Below are 20,315 nucleotides of genomic sequence, written 5' to 3'. Positions count from 1 at the left end.
CCACCAAAACCCCCAGGTCCTTCTCTGCAGAGCTGTTCTCTGGTAGGCCAGCCCCCAGCCTGGTGCCTGGGGTTATTCCTCTCCCCATGCAGGACCCTGCACTTGTCCTTGTTGAACCTCTTTAGATTTCCCTCTGCCCAACTCTCCAGCCTGTCAAGATCCCACTGAAAGACAGAACAGCTTTCTGGTGTATCCCACCAGTTCTGCATCATCAGCAAACTTGCTGAGGGTACATTCTATGCCTTCTTAGATAAATGATCAGAAAAAAAAAAAAAAGCCTGAAAGAAAAGCAACTCTTCCTCTCACAAGTGATCAGGTTTTTCTCTGCAATACTGCCTTTGCCTTGTCTCTGCAATACTGCTTTTGCCTCAGCCATATTTGACATTTTCTATCCCATACCATACCACAAGGGCACCTCCTGGCCCAGTCAGGTCTGATCAGCTGATCCAGTGGGAGAAAGTTTCCATTTCAACCCACAGGCATTTTACAGGTGTAAAGAAAATGCTTCATCTGGGGTTCAAGGAGATTGAAGGGGAGACAGGGTGTAAACAGGCTGGCTGGTCTTTAGTCTGTCTAAGCATCCTAAGAGGGTTTCAGGTTGGTACTAGAAACCCACATGATCTCCCCTTGCATGTGGAGATGCCTCTGTTTCTGAAAGGCCGGGTAAATGTTCTGTACAGGCTGTACCTGCTGGCTGGACTGCAAGGGGCTGATGGAGACAAGGGGAGCATTTGCAGCATTTGGGGACTGAGACCTGTCCTGCATGTCCCACCCATGCTCAGGTTCTCCCAGAGTGTCATCTCCTCATTCTCACACTCAGGGTTTGCACCCAGCTCCCAAGAAGGCTGCAGACACAAGTGAGTTTGAACATGCTTTTATTGATGGCCAGAAGCAGAGGGAGCAATGGGAAGCCGTGTGTTCTTGGCACCTGCATTTGTACCTTGCCACGGAGACTCTCCTTGGAGCAAAAACCTGTGCCTGCACCACAGGGGCTTCTCTGACTCCCGTTCAGCTGCCCCTGGGAGCTTCTGAGCACCCGCAGGTGTTTGATGCATTGTGGAGAAGGGGCACTGAGCATTTTAGTCAGAGGATGGAGAGCCAGGCAGCTCTTGGAGTGCAAACCTCCTCAGCTGCTCACGTATCCAGGGCTCAAAGTACGAGATTCTAGTGAATACCTCAGGGAAGAGGCGGTGTTTATATCCGTGAGAAACAATGCCATGAGCCTTCTTATTGCAGACTAATGGGCCACCAGAATCACCCTGTGTCATGAAAGGAGTGAGAGGGGTCAGACATGCCACAGCACAGCTCTCCCTGCCTTAAGGAGCAAGTTTCCTCTTCCCTCCATGTGAAGAACGCCCTCTTCCAACCACCTCCCTCCCTCCAGACCCAGCTCTCAGGGTTTGTAGCTGTCTCACTACTCCTCTAAGCCCACCCATGAAACAATTCAGGCCTGGAGACTCTTTGAGATTCAAAAACTCAAAAAAAAGTATATCTGCTTTAGACAGTGGGAAATATCTAAGCCATCAAGGATATCACAAGGAAATTACACACTGAAGCACTGGTTCGGCTGGGTAGAACATCCCCAAGTAAGTAAAAAAGCAAATGTTGCTGATAGTTAGGAAAATGCTCCCAATTCAGGGGGCACGTCAGCTCCAGAGCTTCTGTGAGGACCCTCAGCTCATCATTCTGAAGGTCCTGGTTCGTTCTGGTGTTGTTTTACTTTCACCTGAGAACCAAGCTGACTGTCCAGTCCCAACCTCCTCCCAAGCTTGCAGCCCAAAACAACACTTACATGGTAAATTGCTTTTTTGCTGTATTCATCACCAACACAGATCATAGACTGACGCTGGTAGTTATGGGAAAGGTGCTGACATATTTTCTCATTTTGCACCTTCAGTTTCACCTCCCTCATCACATTAGTCCTGTTCCCTGTGTCAGATGTCCAGCCCCAGCCAGACACCCTACATTCAACTCCTGCTCCCACATGATCGTTTCTCCTGGGAAAGGAGATAAATTTCACATTCTCATTGATCCTGGCCCTTGGCTTCAGCTGTCAGGCAGAGAGAACATGGGGTTAGAGCCAGTGAAGGATTAGGAGCAAGTTCAGAGTTTGGGGAGGTGAGCAGGGGCAGATCCTTCGGGCAGGAAGGATGTGTTGGGCCATACCTTCAGCAGCACGATGTCATTTTTGAAGCCAGCACGGGAATATTTGGGATGGATGACCCATTGTCCAACACGGGTCCTCTGCTGGCTCTGTTCTCGGCCGGTTATGTTGTGGGCTCCCAGAATCACAGTGACCCTCACTGTCCTGCAGGAAACACCAACACGCTCCAGCTGCACTGGCCACGGGAGCACAGCCCCCAGGGCAGGTGGCTGGAGGAGCTGGCGGCTGATAAACCCCCCCAGAGCAGCTCTCAGCAAGTTGTCCTGTGTAAGCTGGGTTCCTTCCACAGCCCAGCTGGGGATCCCTCGCCCCACCCTGGCACAGGTGGGAGCTGCCCCATGCTGAGGATGAAGGGAAGCAGAGCAGGGGAGACACTGGACCCCTTCTCCAGCAGCAGCTCTAAGCCATGGGAGGAACCATGGGAGTTTCAGCCCAGAGCAGGGCTGAGGCTCTCTGGGACTATGTGAGACTGGAAAAAAATCACTTGTACAAGAACCATAGAGTCTTACCCTTTTTTATCCAGACAGTGAGCTGCTGAGAGCACTGCGTCTGGACGAATCAGGAACCCTCCACAGTAAGCAGTTTGTGAGCCAGTTTGAATTTTTAAATAAGCCATGTAGGGTCTGGAGTGGGCCTTAACTTCCCATCCACCAATGATCCTTCCTGGAAGAGAGATGGGAAATGTTAATATGACGTGTGCTGCTATTTCCTGTCAAGTTTGGGGCTGCATGAAGGGAGAGGGTCATCCTCTAATGCCATGTGCCAGTGATACCAACAACTCTCCTTCCTGGGGCTGTCCAAGGCATTGCTGGTGCACAATGGAGAGAAAGACAAGCGGCACTGTCTGGGTCTGACCACCCCTGGCTCTGGATGACTCAAAGGCCATCAAAGGCACAGCTCCAGTGCCTCTAATGCCTCACTGGTCTCAGGCACTGTCTGAGCTGGGAGATGAGAGGAGAGAGGAAAGTAGGAGAGCGGAGATAGGAGAGAAGGCAAGGCAGGAACCTTGCCTGAGACTGACTACTCAGTGTCCATCTGTGCCCTTGCATGTTCTTGTCTGTCCCATCTCTGTGTACTCACCAGCCCCAGCCCAGGGCAGAAGGACAAAGGCACTTGTGAGCAGAAGGAGAAGCAGCATCTCCCACCACTGTCCCGATGAGCCAAACCAGTAGCTGTGGCCAGGCAGGAGACAGGTACAGAATGGCAACCTCTATATATGTCATGTGGAGCTGAAACAGGAAACCTCAGCCTGCCTGTGGCCATGTCATTTACTGCTTTTGTTCTCACAACCCCCAGACTGTGGCTTGGTGAGGGGCTCATGACACGTTCTCTGCATTTTTGTCACAATCTTCTCAAAAAGATGGAGAGATCTGGGCTTGTTCAGAGCACCCACAGTGCACAGGAAGAAGAATGGAGTGTCTGTTGAGTGCATATTGCATCAGAGACCTCTGGAGAGCCCCTGGGATCCTGCACGTGGGCTGGATTTTTTTATTTTTGTTTTTTGTTTCCCCCTTTATCCTCTGATAGCAATGGGGAGAGCTGGCCAGGGCCAGGCAAAGATCCTGTTTTTTATCAGAGGGGCTGACTGCCATCAGAGATGTCCTTGGGAAATCAGAGATCACCAATCAGAGTCACTGAGGGACAAGGCCAGTGGGAGCCTCACGGCCTCAGCCCTGGGGTTCTAGAGGATCTGACAAGTCCATGGTGAAGAAAGTCTGAGGTCCAGCTGGGAAGTCATTCTGTGGGCCCAGTCCAGATCAGCAGGGGCCCTGGGCAGGTGCAGGGCTGGCTGAGACACAGCTGGAGCTCAGGTGAGGACCAGGCTCAGCGTGTCCCCATGAGAAGGGGAGCAGCCCTGCCCGAGGCCTCTCTGAGCCCTCCCTGGCAGCTCTGGCTCCAGTGTTACAACCTGGAAGGGACTCAGCCCCTGTTTCCCTGACCCTCCTTTGGCCATGAGCCCAGCCAGTGAAACCTCCAGGATGTTCCCAATTTTACATGCCTTTGGTCTAGAGAAAGCCCACAAATAAATCCTCTAGAGCACACTGGCATTGCCCCTTACCCTGTCTTCTAAAAAGACCATGGACTGTAGTACATGTCCTGGGGATCCTCCTGAACCTGTTTGGTGGAAGGTACAATTTCAGAAGTAATGGGAGATCTGGAAAATTCACATGAATTCCATCCTTAGAGTTTTTTCCCTCTCTGCTGACCACACAGGGACATTGGCTCAGAAGAAACCAACATTTGCCTGCCATCAGATGGCTACAGAAATGAAATCTCTGTTTGCTAACCTCTCCTGTATGGATAAGAAGCAAATTCTGTGAAATTAAAAGATTCAGTCATTGAATGAAGAAACTTCATTTCCCTTCTCACTTCAATCTCCAATTTTTATTGAACTCTTTGCCTTTGATGCAGATTTGGTCTTCATTCTCTGGTTCTCTTATCAGTCTTTTCCCAGACCAGGTGTCTCTGACCACATCAGGGGTGATGCTGCACAGAGCTCTGAGCAGGTTGGTACTGGGTGCAGATTTAATTCCTGCAATTCCAATCAAATCTGATTTTTGTTTGATTGGATCTCTTTTCCAACTGTAAGAAGAAGGGAAGGGGAAGGGGAAGGGGAAGGGGAAGGGGAAGGGGAAGGGGAAGGGGAAGGGGAAGGGGAAGGGGAAGGGGAAGGGGAAGGGAAGGGGAAGGGAAGGGGAAGGGAAGGGAAGGGAAGGGAAGGGAAGGGAAGGGAAGGGAAGGGAAGGGAAGGGAAGGGAAGGGAAGGGAAGGGGGAGAGGGGGGAAGGGGGGAAGGATTCACAGCTGATGAGTAGTCACTAAAAATTGAAGAATGAAATGTGAGTGGCTGGAGTTGAATGAAAACTCTCCTACCAGAGACAGCACTGCCCCTAAAGACACGAGTCCAATTAAACAAAGGCAGCATCAGGCTAATTCTGCCCGTGGAGTCACACATCCCTTGATATTTCCATCTGCTGCTCAGACTTTTCATGTTAAGTCAGTCCCCAGCTGGTGAGGATGCAGAGTTCTCGGCCTTAGGCATGTAAGAGATGAGATGCCTGTGTCTGGAGGAGTCCCTCTGCTCCCACTTTCCATACAGTGGGGGAGGGCTCCATCCAGCATTTCAGTGCTGGTATAAGGATGTTTGCTACATCCCCTTGCCCACAGAGGGAGCACAGCTCTGAACAACCATCTCTGACAGCTCTGAAATGAGATTCAATCAATGCCACCTCTAGGGGATTCAGGGATTTCAAGAGAATCTACTTAAGGCAGGTGTCAGAGGCAGCTCAGCTGTTCCCTTCATGGGCAAAAAATAGAGATGCATTGAGGCTCTACCTTTTCAGCTGCAGCCTGGGCTGCAGCTCTACCTTTTCAGCTTTCAACTGAGTTTAAACAAATCTAACAAATTCCTTTTCTTCCTCTCTATGAGACAAGTCCTTCGCTGACTTTCTATGGTATATGCCATGTGCTAATTTCAACATATTATTACAGCTGTGGCAGAAGATCATCTGTATTTAAAATATAATTTTTAATCTGCAGTGTAAGCTGACAGTAGGAATCACCAGCCCAACACCATTCCTAATGTAAGAAAACAAGGGAAATACTTCTATCAAAATTTGAATTACCCATTTTGGAGGCACTGGATGGCAGAATTGCTGGAGGTAGGACACTTTGTTTCAAAATGGCTATTGTGAATGTATAAAGAAAATCCAAGGAAGAACTAAGGCCAAAACTTACTTAAAGGGCCTCAGAGCCCTTTAAATACACACAAATTACATAAATTGAGGGTTGTTTGTGAGAGGTGTTCTGAATTAGAAGATGAACTGTCAGTAAAACAGTGGCTGCTGTGTGTGCTGTTGACTTTAATAAAGAGCTAGTGATCACAGCAATAGTCTAAAACTTTCATATGGGCTTGGAGGGTAGAATTAGGTTGTTTCCACTTCAGCTACATGGTTCTAACAAGATAAAACCAGTGTGAATGTGTGCTGTTAGAGACTGCAGGGAGTTTTTCATGTCATTCTCTATCTGTCATGCACAGGCTGTATTGAGATACCACTCAAAAGTGTCCTTTCATTGCTATGTTAAAGGAAACAGCCAAACCCAGAAAGATCCTCCTTAAATACCTCAGAGACCAAATATCTGAGAATATTGGGAGTTGCTTGTGTGTTAAAGTCATCTGTGGCTCCAGGGTCCCCAGCTTTCACCTTTGTGTTCGGGTCATAAAACGCAGAGACAGAAGATGTCCTGTGTGGGTCACAGAGGCAGCCCGAGGGTGGCTGGTGATGGCAGAGCTGGGTGACTGCTCTGGCTTTGAGCTCTGTCCTTCTCTGTGTGCCAGCTCTGCTGACGTGGTCCTTGAGTGTACAGAGCCAAAGGTGCTTCCCCCTCTGTTCATGGATACATTTCTGATGCCAAAATGCATTTTGCGCCTTGAGATTTGCTACTGTAGGGCAGTGGCTGGTGGCCCCTTTGGTGAGAGATGCTGAGTCTGAAGGACACAGAATTAACCACCCTTTTCTCCTCTGTAGCTCTTCTCTTTCAGTGCCTCAGTTTCCCATCCTGGGCAGGGAGAAAACAGAGCTGGTCCAGCACTTTGTGAACATCCCACATACAGCAACCCTCCTCAGGGGAACGAGGCCATGTGAGTCATGAATAAATGGTCCTGAGCTTCATCCTCTGCACTTCCTCATCATTCCCTGTGGGTACCTCTGCCTCAAATTGTTCCTTCTTCCTTTGCCTGCCTACAGACAGGATTTTTTGTTTGGTTTACTTTGGTGCTGATTTCTTTGGTCTGTGGGTGTTTAGGTGGACAGCAGTTGGCTTAGGTTTTCCCTTCACAGCTTCTGCTTGCTCCATTTGGGAGTGCTTTCTCCAAAGTTGGGCTCTTGGATGTATTTCTGTCCCCCTGACAGCTGTGGATTGATGTGAATATGAGCCAAAGCCTCCCGCAGCCTGAACTTCCCTGGCTGCCATCTGAAGTTGAGTTGCTCTGAACTTCAGCTGTCTTGGAGGAAGGCTGCCTGCCCTGTCAGCCCACTCAGGAGGAAAAACAGAGTGCAAGGAGCAATACCCACTGCTCCCTAAGGTAGCACAAGGGTTTTTCTTTCTTTCTTTGGTTTGTGGGTGTCTCAGTTGTCACCTGCGCTTTCCCCTGACTGCAGGAAGCGCCTGTAGGACCAGCTGGGAGCACAGACCTGACATCAGGGTGGAGAGCATATCCTCAGCAGGTAACCCTGCACCCATGATGGAGCTACCCCTTCAATGCCAGCTCCTCTTGGTCAAAGGCTTGGTGACACCACCAAACAATGACACTTGGAGGGCACTGGCACCACGCACTCCCAGCCACTGCCTTGTCAATGAGCTCAGCCCAGCCTGCTCTAGACTTACACCCTTTGACCCAGCAGCTCTCCAGGCATTCCCAAGAGACTCCTGGTTTGAGTAACTGGCTGAAGCCCTGTGATCTTGGCACAGTGACTACGGCTCTGACAGTCTGTCTGATTCCTCCCAGATGGAGCCAGCGGAGGAACAAGATGCAGGAAACCGCACCCTGCTGACTGAATTCATCCTCTCTGGATTTTCCAGCCGCCCAGAACTCCAGCACTTGCTGTTCTTCACAATCTGCTTCATTTACAGCATGACTCTCATCGGGAACCTTCTCATCTGCATGGTCACAGTTCACCCCAGCCTCCACACGCCCATGTACTTCTTCCTCCGCGTCCTGTCCTTCCTGGATATTTCCACAGCATCAGTGGTTGTCCCCAAGATGCTGGTAAATATCCTGTCAGAGGACAGGAGCATCTCCTACCTGGGCTGTGTCACACAGCTCTACTGCGTGGTTTTCTTAGCGGCCACTGAGTGGTACCTGCTGGCAGCCATGGCCTACGACCGCTACGTGGCCGTGTGCTGCCCGCTGAGGTACCCTGCCATCATGAGAACCAGGGCTTGCCTCTCCCTGGTGCTGCTCTCCTGCTGCAGTGGCAAGGTTGTGTCGGTGGTGCAGACAGCCTGGGTGTTCAACCTGTCCTTGTGTGGGCCCAGGAGGATCAACTACTTCTTCTGTGACATCCCCCCGCTGGTCCTGCTCTCCTGCACGGACACGTCGCGCTACGAGAGGCAGCTCATCTCAGCCACGGTGCTCGTCATCTTCACGCCCTTCTGCCTCATCCTGCTGTCCTACGCCTGCATCATCTCCAGCATCCTGAGGATTTCCTCTGCAGAGAGCAGACACAGGACCTTCTCCACCTGCTCCTCACACCTTACTGTGGTGACGTTGTACTGTGCAAGTGGGACTTTGATTTACTTACAGCCAAAATCCAGTAATTCACAAGACACTAAGAAAATCCTTGCTCTCATATACACAACTGTAATTCCTGCTTTAAACCCCCTGATTTACAGCCTGAGGAATAAGGAAGTGAAAGAAGTACTAATCAGAGTGATGGCTGTCTTGATGAAGAAATAAAGATTTTCTTGTCCATTAATGTGTGGATTAAAAACCTTATTTCCATTTTTGGTGAGTTCTAATGGTTTACTAGCTCAGGGGAAACTACAGGCACAAAGATCTGTTTCCCAATTGTAAATATTTTGTCTTTATTGTTTGCTTCAGAAGCAAATTATTTAGAACTTCTATCTCCATTTCTTCCTTAGGAGTACAATTTATATACCAGACATTTCTTCTAAAGCAGAGCACTTCCCATGTCTAATTCAGGTATCCGGGCTGCAGCTCCTCACTTCCATTGCAGGAGCTCACCCTCTCACTGAAGAAATATTCTTTTACAGTGAACTTTCCAGGCTAAGCATACAGTAATTGATAGGGACTACGTGTTTTGCTCTGCCTTTTTTTTCCCCTTGTTTTCCATTCCCCTTGTTTTTTCCCCTATATGTTTTCCATTCCTTCCAGCAGAAAAGAGGTCCACTGAATGAAAGTGATAAGGAAATCAGTTCACTTCTTTCAGAGCCCTGTGTTTTTCATTTGAGGTGTGGGGAAAGTAAAGGAAAGGAAGATTAACTAATGGTCATTCCTTATTTCCAGCAAGAACTCAGCATTTAATACAGTGCAGTGCCCACACCCTCCAAGCACTGGGAGTCTGAGTCATGGGATAAGAGCATTCTGCAAGTCCCAGCTGGAGAAATTCATCCAGGCATGAAAAGAAGAGTTTCCAGAGGATTAGCTGGCATCTACAAGGGCACACAGAGAAAAAGGCTGCTACAACCTGGGAGTATTTATTTGGGAGGGTTTTGCAGTTTATTCTGGATAGAACAGGTGCTCTGGCTTGGTGAATAGCCTGGGCCAGAGCCTGCAACATTCAAACTGTACTTTCTATCTTTCTATATTGAGGTCAAGCAAAAGAAATCTTCATTACCAATGTGGCCATGCTGACCTGTGCAGTCTCTCTGTTTCATCTGACTTAGTCACCTGGCCATAAAGGCAGTAAAGGGCAGTAAAATTAAGTTGTTTTTTTTTTTTTAATGGTATTTTTTTTTGTTTAGTTTGCTTGTAAAAGAGGAAGTCATCTCAGGATGAAGTCATTGCCTGACTTCAGAAACCTCATAACAACAAATTAATGACAAAGTGGTTAATTGCATTTGGCAATGTTGTTTGCTTAGACTCCTCTAGGGAACTTAACTTGTCTCTGTATTGTTGAAACCCTTTTTTCTTCATAATTAGAATACTGGAGAATGAGCTAAAGAAACTTCATTTACATTTCTACAGGCTGCTTCTGGGAGCTGATCTACTTTTACCTCTGTAAAAACAGAGAACCTTTTTCTTGTTTTATTACTTGAAAAGATAATACTGAAAAAAACATTTCTTAAAATAAAAACTTTATTACTCTAGTATAATAAGAGTAGTGTTAATCACTTTAAGGAACATTGCATTCCAAATGGTTAATGCTTTTAATTTGCCTCTTTTAATGATGTTTCAGACTCTGATCCAAGGAGAAAGAGACATCCAAAATCACTCATCCATTTGGAATAAACTTCTTTTATACCTGCTGCAGTGCCCTCCCACCAAACACTATCAGGAACTTTCGGTTTTTCCTGAATTCGTCTCTTCTGTTTCCTGTTTCCACACGTGCATGAAGGATACCCCAGACAGAAACTGAAGCTGTAGGAAACAAGGCAGGTTTTTAGCTGGTGTAAATCAGAATTTCACCTCTAGCAAGGAGCACTGAGTTTTGGTTCCCAAGAATCACAGCCATGGGTTTTACTAGAGGTGAGCTCACACTTACACCATCCTGTCTCCTCTATAAAAAAGGGAAAATCTGGTTAAATTATGTCATTCAGTGGATCACAGATTCACAAATAGACCAGGGCAGAAGTTTGTGCCTGGATTCATCTCCCCAACCCCAATATGTGAACTATTGATTCTAGCATTTTTATGGGAGAATGCATTTTAAAAAATCATATATTTTAACATTTTAATTTCTTTCTATGAATTATTTTCAGAAGTCTGTGTGAAGTGGTATTTAGTAACTAATTAATTCACTTTTTCTGGCAAAAATTGGTACTGATTTAGATGTCTGTCTTGATATGGGCTGCTGAGCTCAACATGCTGCCACAGTTTATGGCTCTGTCAGATCACCTCCTGTCATGGGTGCATTTGATCTCCTTAAGGAAGGTCCAAGAAAACAGATAAATTAGTTATTAATTAAGTGTTGCTGGTGCAGTACTTGATTCTTCACTTTAGAACCACATAAAGAAGTTTTAGCATTGTTGGAATGCACTACTTTAATTCAGCTTATGACATTAAAGGTCAGTGTTGAGTTTAATTTTTTATTAGCATTACAAGGGGTTTCTTAATATACATATATCTGTGTATCTATGTAGTATAGAATGAAAGGGAGAGAGAGAGAAAGAAAGGAAGGAAGAAGGAAGAAAAGAGAAAGAGAGAAAGAGAGAGAGAGAAAGAAAAAGAAAGAGAGAAAGAGAGAGAGAAAGAAAGAAAAAGAAAGAGAGAAAGAGAGAGAGAGAAAGAAAGAAAGAAAGAAGAAAGAAAGAAAGAAAGAAAGAAGAAAGAAAGAGAGAGAAAGAAGAAAGAAAGAAAGAAAGAAAGAAAGAAAGAAAGAAAGAAAGAAAGAAAGAAAGAAAGAAAGAAAGAAAGAAAGAAAGAAAGAAAGAAAGAAAGAAAGAAAGAAAGAAAGAAAGAAAGAAAGAAAGAAAGAAAGAAAGAAAAGAGAGAGAGAAAGAAAGAAAAGAGAGAGAGAGAAAAAAAAGGTTTGATTTATTGAATTAGGAAGTGATCTGGAGAATTCTAGACAATGGCTTCTAGAGGTCACATGGTTCAGGAATTATATAAGTTACAAGAAATAATAAATACAATAAATTATTACAAATAAATTAATGCATTTTAGAGCTTTAACTAAGACTCCATGGCACCTGAGTTAGCACTCCAGAACCACAGCTGATGCCACAATTCTATAATTATCACCCCTGGAGCCAGAAACAGCCAGCACACTGAAGAGACAGAGGAAACTTTATCTAAAGGATGCAGAGACAAACCCTTCCCCAGTCTCTGGCACAAATATTCACCCTCTTCCAGCAGGCAGGGAGTGCAGCAGCTCAGACCAGAGGCAGTCTGGGTGCAGCCTCTGCTGTCAGTGCTGACATTTGGGCAGGCAGATGGATCAGAATTTGCAGTTAGAGAAATAAATATCACTCCATTTACACACACAGCCAGCACAAAGAGCCCTTCAGCTCTCCATGGAAGGAAGGAAGAATGGAGAAAATAAAGAATATTGAGAAATGTTTTGATTTCAAGACATGACATGAAATTTTGACCTTTGACAAAGCATCAGAAAGTGACATAAGGAAGTTTTTCCTCTTGTTTGCTTTTATTGCTTCCTTTTCTCTTTTTTTCCTTTTATTATTCTGAGCTCTACTTCCTCTTATCAGTTTCTCTCCCCATCAGATTTTTGTTTCTACTGTCAAAAGGGATTTAATTTCTCACTTGTCTCTCTAAGGGAATTAAACCTAAATAATCCTTACAGGTCTAAGAATTTTCTCCCACTAAAGCATTTTCAGAATTTTTTTTTTCTCTATCTCAACATTGCTGGTGAAGTTACTAATGCAGGAATGTGCAGATGCCATCGTGCTGATGCCAAATTGATTTTGTGCCTTTTTTCTTTCATATATTCTCTCTATTCTTTGTACATATATTTATATCCCTGCAGCCTATCATTGTATTAGAGTTAGTTTTCCCAGTACTTTCCCTGCCCTAACAGGCAGAATGACAAAACACATTCCAAGACTCCTAACCTATCTTGGTTCTCCCTAGGAACCTGCTCTTCCAGACTTATTTTTATAAACAAAGTTTAGTTTCTATCTGAGGGGGGAGGATTCAGAGGAAGTTGAAATGGGGAAAATTGCATCACCTCTTGTGCTCCTAATTGGTGATTTTTGTCAATTATGCTTATTTGCTAAACTTATAAACTCTGTGGGGCGTAAGCATTTTGTGGACATTTTCCATGTCTGCCCCTGCAGGCCTCCAATAAAGACCAACCTTTATATTCCCCCCCATACAAATATTATCTCCAAAGTGTGTTATTTGCAGGTTCAGTAAGGCATCAGTGCTAGCTTAGAGATGAAACTACAGAGGAGTGCTGAAGAGAAGTGAGATGCTGGAGTGCAAGGCTCAGCTGTGGTTTCCAGAGCAGAGAACTTGGCTGTGGGAAGGGCCCCTTGCATGGTCAGTGCCAGGGTATTTGTCCTGGTTTAGGGTTTGGTGTGTCATGGAGATGTCTTTGCAGGTGATCTATTGCAAATTTTTATTAGGCCCTAGACATTCCACCATGCTGCACACCCCATGTGACTGACCTTCCTAAATGGACGGGAGGTGAATGTTGTCCCCACCTCACATCTAGGAAGTTGCTCACTTATTGAAGGAGCAGGAATATCAGGGATGATCACAGTTTTGTCATGGGAACACCAGATTTGATGTCTTTGGATCTACTGTCTGCTCTGGTTTCTGTATTCCTGCTGACAGAAATATTTTCCCCAGTGTTCTCCTGATGGCCTTTTTCATCTCAGTGTTCCTCAGTGTGTAGATCATTGGGTTTAGCATTGGAGTGACCACAGTGTAAACAATTGAGGCCACCTTGTCCATAGGGTATTTCTTATAAATCTGGGCATAGGTGAAGATGCAGGGGATGAATATTAAGCTCACAACAGTTATCTGTGTTCCACAGGTAGACAGAGCTTTTCGCTTCCCTTCTGTGATGCACGTCCTTATCTTAAGCAAGATGACAACGTAAGAAATAATCAAGATTACAAAAAGGCTGATGAGGATCAGTCCACTGTTAAACACCATCTGGAGCTCAGCTGAGCGAGTGCCAGTGCAGGCCAGTTTGATGACTTGAGGGACGTCACAGTAGAAATTGTCCAGTACATTTGGGCCACAGAATGGCAGCTGGAGAAGAAAACCAGTTTGTGTAATAGAATGAAGAAATCCACCCAGCCATGCAGCTGCCACCAGTGCTGTGCAGGTGTTCCAGTTCATGATGGACAGGTAGCGCAGTGGCTCACAGATGGCCACGTACCGATCCACCGTCATCCCCAGGAGCAAAAACGACATTGCACCCGCAATGAAATGGAAGAAGAACATCTGCAGGAAACACTGATTGAAGGAGATGATTGTGTGCTGGGTGAGGAGGCCTGACAGCAGTCTGGGAGTATTGACTGAGGAGTCACTGACGTCAAGGAAAGCAAGGTTGGCCAGGAGAAAGTACATGGGGGTGTGGAGCTGGTGATCCACAGCCACAGTGGCAATGATGGTGAAGTTCAGCAGCCAGGTTATTACATAGATGAGAAAGAAGGTCACAAAGAGACAATACTGCAGCTTGTAGTTCTGTGTCAGGCCTAACAGGACAAATTCTGTCACAGTGGTGGTGATGTTCATTGATTCCATTCTTTATCCTGCACAAACAAGAGCAATAAAGATGACAATAAATGTGTATCTAGAATTAATTGTACTATAGAATTAATAAAACATAGAATCATAGAATAATTTATGTTGGGAGGGATTTCTGGAAGTCATCAAGTCTCACAAACTCTGTGGACTGTTCAAGTATATAACCAGTCCAATAGGGAAAAAAACAAAACAAAAACAAAGCAAAACAAAAAAAGAAAAACCAAAACAAATTCCCTTACATTTAGTGAGAACTTAAGATGTTCCAATTAATGTCTGTTGCCTTTCACCTTATTGTTGTACACCTCCAGGAAGGCTGTTCTGTATGGGTGAATAAACCCAGTTCTCTCAGCCTCTCCTTGAATGTCATGTGATCCAGCCCAGTGATTCATTTGGAGGCCCTCCAAGGAAGTCAGTCCAGTGTATGTATCTCTGTCTTTCTTGTCCTGGAGTGCTGTGGTCTTGACTCAGTCCTGCACTGAGGAGGGGTGGGATCAGTTCCCTGCACCAGCTGACCAGACTGTTGCTAGCAGAGCTGAAGCTGTCTGCCACCTTCTGTGTCAGAGGAACACATTCCCATCTCCTATTCAGCTGTTTTCTACCAGGGTCATTATCTACAAAGCTGCTTCCTGGCCCCTAGCCTCTGCTGATTGCACAGGCATGCCCTTTCCCAGATGCAAGATGACATACTTATTTATGTCAGACTTTATAATGTTAGTACCAACCTATTTCTGCAAACTGTCCCTACAAATACCAGTCCTGCCATCCAGTGTACTGACTATTTTCCCCATTTTGCTGTCCTCAACAACTCCTATCACCACATGAGTTTGTGTAAAGTCCCTCTCTATTTCTCTTGTAGGCCACTTCCTGGTACTGGAAGGCTGCTGAAAGGTTTCCCCAGAGCTTTCTCTTCTCTCCATACATTAAATAACTCCAGCTCTCTCAGCCTGTTCTCACAGGGGAGGTACTCCAGCCTCTTGACTGTATCTGTGGCCCTCCTTGGATCAGGAGCTCCACAGTCCATTTGTGCAGGTCCATGTGCTCCTTTAGCTTGGGGCCCCAGAACTGGACACCATTCTGCAGGTGGGGTCGCAGGAGAGGGGAATTTTTGGGCAGAATTATCTCCCTGGACTTGCTGGCCATGCTGCTTTTGATGCAGCCCAGGGTGTGGTTGGTTTCTGGGCTGTGAGTGGACATGGACAGGACATACCGAGTTTTTCATGCACCAAACATCCTCAGGTCCTTCTCTACAGGGCTACTCTCAATCCATGCACTGCCCAGCCTCGGGATTGGCCTCACCCATGTGCAGGACCCTGTGCTTGGCCTTGTTGAACTTTCTGAGGTTTGCCCCAGCCCACTTCTGTCCTGTCAAGGTTCCTCTGTATGGCATCCCTTCCCTCTAGAACACCAACCACACCACTCAGCTTGGGGAGCTGCACCTCTGCCTGGAATGCACCTCACCTAAAGCAAGGACTTGGCAGTTAGGCTGAGCTGAAGCTTATCCATGGAGCTGCAGGGGCTCTCTGTGTAGATATAGACAAAAGAGTCACCCACACCTGCTTTCCCTAATCCTTAACTCCAAGTGTTGAGGCTGGCTGGACATGTCAGTCCACACTAGGCCAGGTGATCTGTGCACTAAAAAATAAGTTAGGACAGGGGAGGTGGCTGTCTCAGCTCCCATCAGAGTCAAGAAGACTGCAGAGAGAATGTGCTCACCCTAAAGTCAACATCACTGTGGCCAGGCTACTCCTCCTTGGCTCCATGGACAGCTCAGTCTCAACCCCAATTTCTTCCCAGCTTCTGGTCTTCCCTTAGGTTAGATTATTACAAAGATCTCTGCATCACAGTCCTTTTCCAAACTTCTTTTCAGTCAGGTAAATGGCATGAGTTAAAAATCACAGCGTCTCAAGTTCTAGAAAAATAATGTTGTCATATTCAGTGAATTTGGAGACACTGTGGGGAAGTTCTAAGAGAAGATGGCAGCTGCTCATCAGCACCCACAGCCCAAGATTATGAGCCATTTCCCTGTTGGCAAATTATTTCCTCTATTTGGCTGCTGAAACAAAAATCTAATTTCTTACAGGAAAAAGCTACATGTAGAATAAACCACGACTTTTGTTTATTTCCCCCTATAAACTATTAAACTATTCCCAAAATGGAATTTCAGAGAATTGTAGAAATGAGAACTTTCTGCACATTTCAATTGCGTCTGGTGAATACTCTGCAGGGATACTGTAATTTTTTCCCATAACAGTTTCCTCCTTAGTGTCAGTGAATAATTCCATTTTAAATTGTTATATACTTAATCCTATTTTCTGCTTGAAAATTGCAGATTTTTTTCCACAGATCCAAAAAGGAAAGCCACTTTTGGTAGGAAATCACATTTTCTAGCAATCCACAGTTTATACTGTGAATTCTTTATTTTGATTTCCCATTAAAAAATAGTAAATTCACAGAAGCCTGGGGGACAGAAAAAGCAATTTGCTTTCAAATGTAATCCAACTTTTCTCCTTTGCCTCAGTAATTTCTCTAACATAAAAGTAAGATTGAGCTCCAGCAAAAACCTGAAATACAGAAATGCTGAGACAGGTATGATTCATGCCTGCCTTCTCTCAGACCTCTCCCAACACATGGGGAGTGTCCCTGAAGCTGACTCTGTTAAATAAGATTATATATTAAAAGTGATAAACAAGCATTTTCAGGTGATTTTCACAGTATTATCACTGCCACTGGCAGCATGTGGAATTATTCATCCTTCCAGTATTTTTGGCAGAGAGAGCAAATACCTTCAGCAAACTCCTGCTTCTGTGATCCAGCTTCACACAAGCTACAAGATGTCATCCTCAAGTTACAAGATAAAACAGCACAGCTCTACTCAGAGGAGCAGGGGATGCAAACCTACCTCCAAGAGAAGACTCCAACAACCTTCCCTTATAGAATTTCTGATGCCTTTGTTAAGAGAAATGATGGGATTCAAGAAGAAAGCAAATTCCCAAATCACCTTGCACTTCTGGTCATTCAAAAAAGAATAACAATAATATAATTAGCAAAACTAGATTTTGTCACCGTGGGGCTAATTAAAAAGTTCTTGCAGTGTTTCACATCATGTGGATCAGGACCACGTGCAGATGAAGGAACCTTGTGATAATTGGAGCAGAACTAAAATGGGAATTTTCATGGCAGTGTAGTCACTTCTCCCCTTTGCAAGATGAAAAAAAATGCAAATTACAACTCTCCCAACCACAGACTTGCTGCTCTGGAGCTTGTGTTCAACTGTGCTTTGAAATAAAAGTTCAGTCATTGCTACAGGATTGTTCTATCAGTAAAGCCTTCAAGGTAGTGATTCTAAAACACTTCTCTGCTCCTTTACAAAGTGATTTTTTCTGGTTATACAATAAAAACTTGGTCTACGCAAACACAAAGGGGCACAGATGCCCACCAGCAGTACCAGAGCCACCACAGTAACCTAAGCAGAGAAATGGACACTGATCCACCTCTTCCAAGGGCTGCCCCAGGAGATCCAGCAGCCCCAGGGCTGGGTGTGCTACCTATTCCAATGAGTCAGTGGGAACAGCTGGGTCAGCTCACAGACTGAGGCAGAGTTAATGCCCAGGAGATAAAGGACCCATTATGGAATGGAGGGAGAAAGTCATCTCAGATGGTTCCAAGATTTACTAGGGATGTTTAGGGGATGAGCCACACTTGTCTGGCCATGCCCTGCTCCTGCTCAGTGCAGTCAGGATTTCCTGTCTGGGTGGGGGATCTCTATTCTGTGTGCCCATGTGTGCTGCAGCTGGAGTCACAGTGCCCATGTGTCCATGGTGCCAGGTGCCATTGACCTGCTTGGCCACCTGGGCACACATGAGCTCATCTTGAGCCCCTGTCAACCAGCACACCCCCGTCCTTCCAGCTTTCCAGGCCCTCTTCCCTAAGCCTGCAGCACTGCACGGGCCTGTTGTGACCCAGGTGCAGGACCCAGCACTTGGCCCTGATGAGCCTCCTACCACTGGCCTTGCCCCATGGACGCAGCCAGAGACCCCTCTGCAAAGCCTTCCCACCCTCCCAAAACTACCATCCAAGCTGGTGTCTGCCAACTTACTAAGAGTGCACTCAATGCCCCCATCCAGATCACTGATAAAAGATACTAAAAAGGACTGGTTCCAGTACTGAGCCCTGGGGAACAGCAGTTGTGATGGGCCACCAGCTGCATTTAAGTCCCTTCCCCACCACACCTGCCCAGACTGGTTTGTAGCCAGTGGAGAGTATGCCCATCCAGGCCATGAGCAGCCAGTGTCTCCAGGAGAGCACTGTGGAAAATTGAGTCCAAGGCTTTACTGAAGTCCATGGTTCAGCAGAAATTAAGGGGCAGAAGGAAGGAAAATACCAACTTTAATTAGGAAATGAGTGTCTTACAGTTTGTGAAAGAATGTGTAGAGCAGACTAACAATACAAAGGGTGCAGAACTATGACTGAAAACTCTGAATTAAGCCTTGCTGTCTTTAATACTGTGTTGCAACTTTGCAGTCAGCCCAGAGGTAACTCCAAAGCAAGGCACCAGTGCAGATCACTCCCCCCTGTCAGAATGAGACCAAAACCCAAAGTGTCCCTCAGACACTCTTGGATGTTCCGGGCCCAGGTCAGAAGCATTTGAGACCCTGGCAAGCAGCCAGAAAACCCTGTGGCTTTGAATCTGATCAATGGAACAATTTACCAACCTTGCAGGAAGAACAATAAATCACAGAAGTTTTAGATATTATAGTAGAAGTAGTCACAAAGTGAAAGGAAGGATTTTTGAGTGCTGTACAGGGGGGTTTAGGCCTTGTACAGAGGGGTCTGAGTTTTGTACATGGGGGTCAGTTCTAAGATGGAGGGATTTGGGCGTGCCCTGTCCTTCTTTCTCCTTCTTAACCTTCATGTTCATGGGAATGTTGGCACTCCCAGATTGGTTTAGAGCAGGAAGTCACCATTCAATATAGGTAATAGGCACTGGGGAAAAACTATAAACATTTAACACATAATGTATGATATAAAAGATGGCACCAGCCCCCTGGGCAGTCAGAGGGAGTCAGAGACAGTGTCAGTGTGTGTGTGTGCCTCTGTCTGACCTGCTGAATGGACCACAGCAGTTCAGGAAGAAAATCTTTTAGATAACATACAATAAACTACCTTGAGACCGGACGACTGAAGACTACTGAGTCTTTCTTTGAAAGCACGGGTTGGAGGAGAGACTTTTCCACCTCTCGGGGTCACCCCAATCTGGAGGTGAGCCCCGTCACAGGATCAGCCTGGTCACAGGTGTCACATGCCCTGGTGCCTGAAGAGATGTGGCTATCACAGCCAGACACTGGGCTTGCCTGTACAAACTGACACAGAGGTGTTATTGATCTTAGAGTGCCTCAGTGTGTTCCTGCCTATTGCCTCTGCTGGGGGAGCAGTGACTGCAGCCCCTGTTGGCACACACAGCCCCTTCCATGCCCAGAGGGGTCACTGCCCCGTGAGTAAAGGCCATGAGGAGCCCCATTCAGGCCCCAGGGGAGTGAAGAGTGAAGAGTGAAGAGTGAAGAGTGAAGAGTGAAGAGTGAAGAGTGAAGAGTGAAGCCTCTGTCGAGCCCTGCAGCAGGGCAGTGTCAGGGGATGTGAAAGGAGCATGTCAGCTAATTTAGGGGTATCTGGTCAAAGGAGCCATAAAAGGCAGAGATAAACCAGACATGTGATGGGGAGGCTGTAATGAGAACAAACCTGATCAGCCACCCAAAGGGGTAAGGATGTGTGAGGCTGAGAACATTATTTTTTACAGTAGGGAAGTAATGGGAGACACAGCCATAAAACCTGACCAATTAGCATTAACAAGACAAATTACCAGAAACAAATGGCATCACTCACACCAGCTGATGAGCTCTCAAGAAGCCATAGGCAGCCTAGGACTTTGCAAGTGAGAATCAGGATGCAAAGCTCAGTGTCCAGGATGTTGGATGAAGACAGTGGGATGTCGGCTGTTGAGGAACTACACATGGACAGGGAGCAACCAAGAGAGGTTAGACAGAAAAAGGTTCTAAGAGGCTGGTTGGGTGTAAACCTGCACTGGTCAGTGCTGGTCTGGCTGTGCTGTACACTTGACCACCACAGTCCTCACTTATTTAATCCTTCTGTAACTTTCTGTGCAGCCTCCCAGGGTCCCATCTGTGCACTGCAAGGACCAAGTGCCAGCTGCTGGGCAGCCAGCATGTGTGGATTTGGGGCCAGCTCCTGA

At 46.2% G+C, this 20,315-nt stretch overlaps 3 protein-coding genes across 3 annotated transcripts; 1 reads left to right on the top strand and 2 right to left on the bottom strand.

Moving 5' to 3' along the window:
- Nucleotides 1-1,079: 1,079 nt before the first annotated feature.
- Nucleotides 1,080-3,302, bottom strand: LOC128800289 (cathepsin G-like). Its single transcript, XM_053965407.1, has 5 exons — nucleotides 3,245-3,302; nucleotides 2,674-2,827; nucleotides 2,167-2,308; nucleotides 1,793-2,050; nucleotides 1,080-1,259 (listed from the first exon to the last, which is right to left on the bottom strand). The coding sequence occupies exons 1-5, from the start codon at nucleotides 3,300-3,302 to the stop codon at nucleotides 1,080-1,082; spliced, it is 792 nt and encodes a 263-aa protein (XP_053821382.1).
- A 4,338-nt stretch (nucleotides 3,303-7,640) lies between these two features.
- LOC128800315 (olfactory receptor 10A5-like) lies at nucleotides 7,641-8,623 on the top strand. The gene has a single exon (XM_053965430.1). It carries the CDS (start codon nucleotides 7,673-7,675, stop codon nucleotides 8,621-8,623), a length of 951 nt encoding a protein of 316 aa, XP_053821405.1. The 5' UTR covers nucleotides 7,641-7,672.
- A 2,732-nt stretch (nucleotides 8,624-11,355) lies between these two features.
- Nucleotides 11,356-15,875, bottom strand: LOC128800281 (olfactory receptor 4D1-like). The gene is made up of 2 exons (XM_053965396.1): nucleotides 15,782-15,875; nucleotides 11,356-14,073 (listed from the first exon to the last, which is right to left on the bottom strand). Exon 2 carries the CDS (start codon nucleotides 14,063-14,065, stop codon nucleotides 13,076-13,078), a length of 990 nt encoding a protein of 329 aa, XP_053821371.1. The 5' UTR covers nucleotides 14,066-14,073; nucleotides 15,782-15,875; the 3' UTR covers nucleotides 11,356-13,075.
- Between the last annotated feature and the right edge of the window lie 4,440 nt (nucleotides 15,876-20,315).

Source organism: Vidua chalybeata, chromosome 26, assembly GCF_026979565.1.
Source record: "Vidua chalybeata isolate OUT-0048 chromosome 26, bVidCha1 merged haplotype, whole genome shotgun sequence".
Lineage (NCBI taxonomy): Eukaryota > Metazoa > Chordata > Aves > Passeriformes > Viduidae > Vidua > Vidua chalybeata.
Note: the sequence above shows the minus strand (reverse complement) of the source record. Positions and strands in the feature narration are given on the sequence as shown.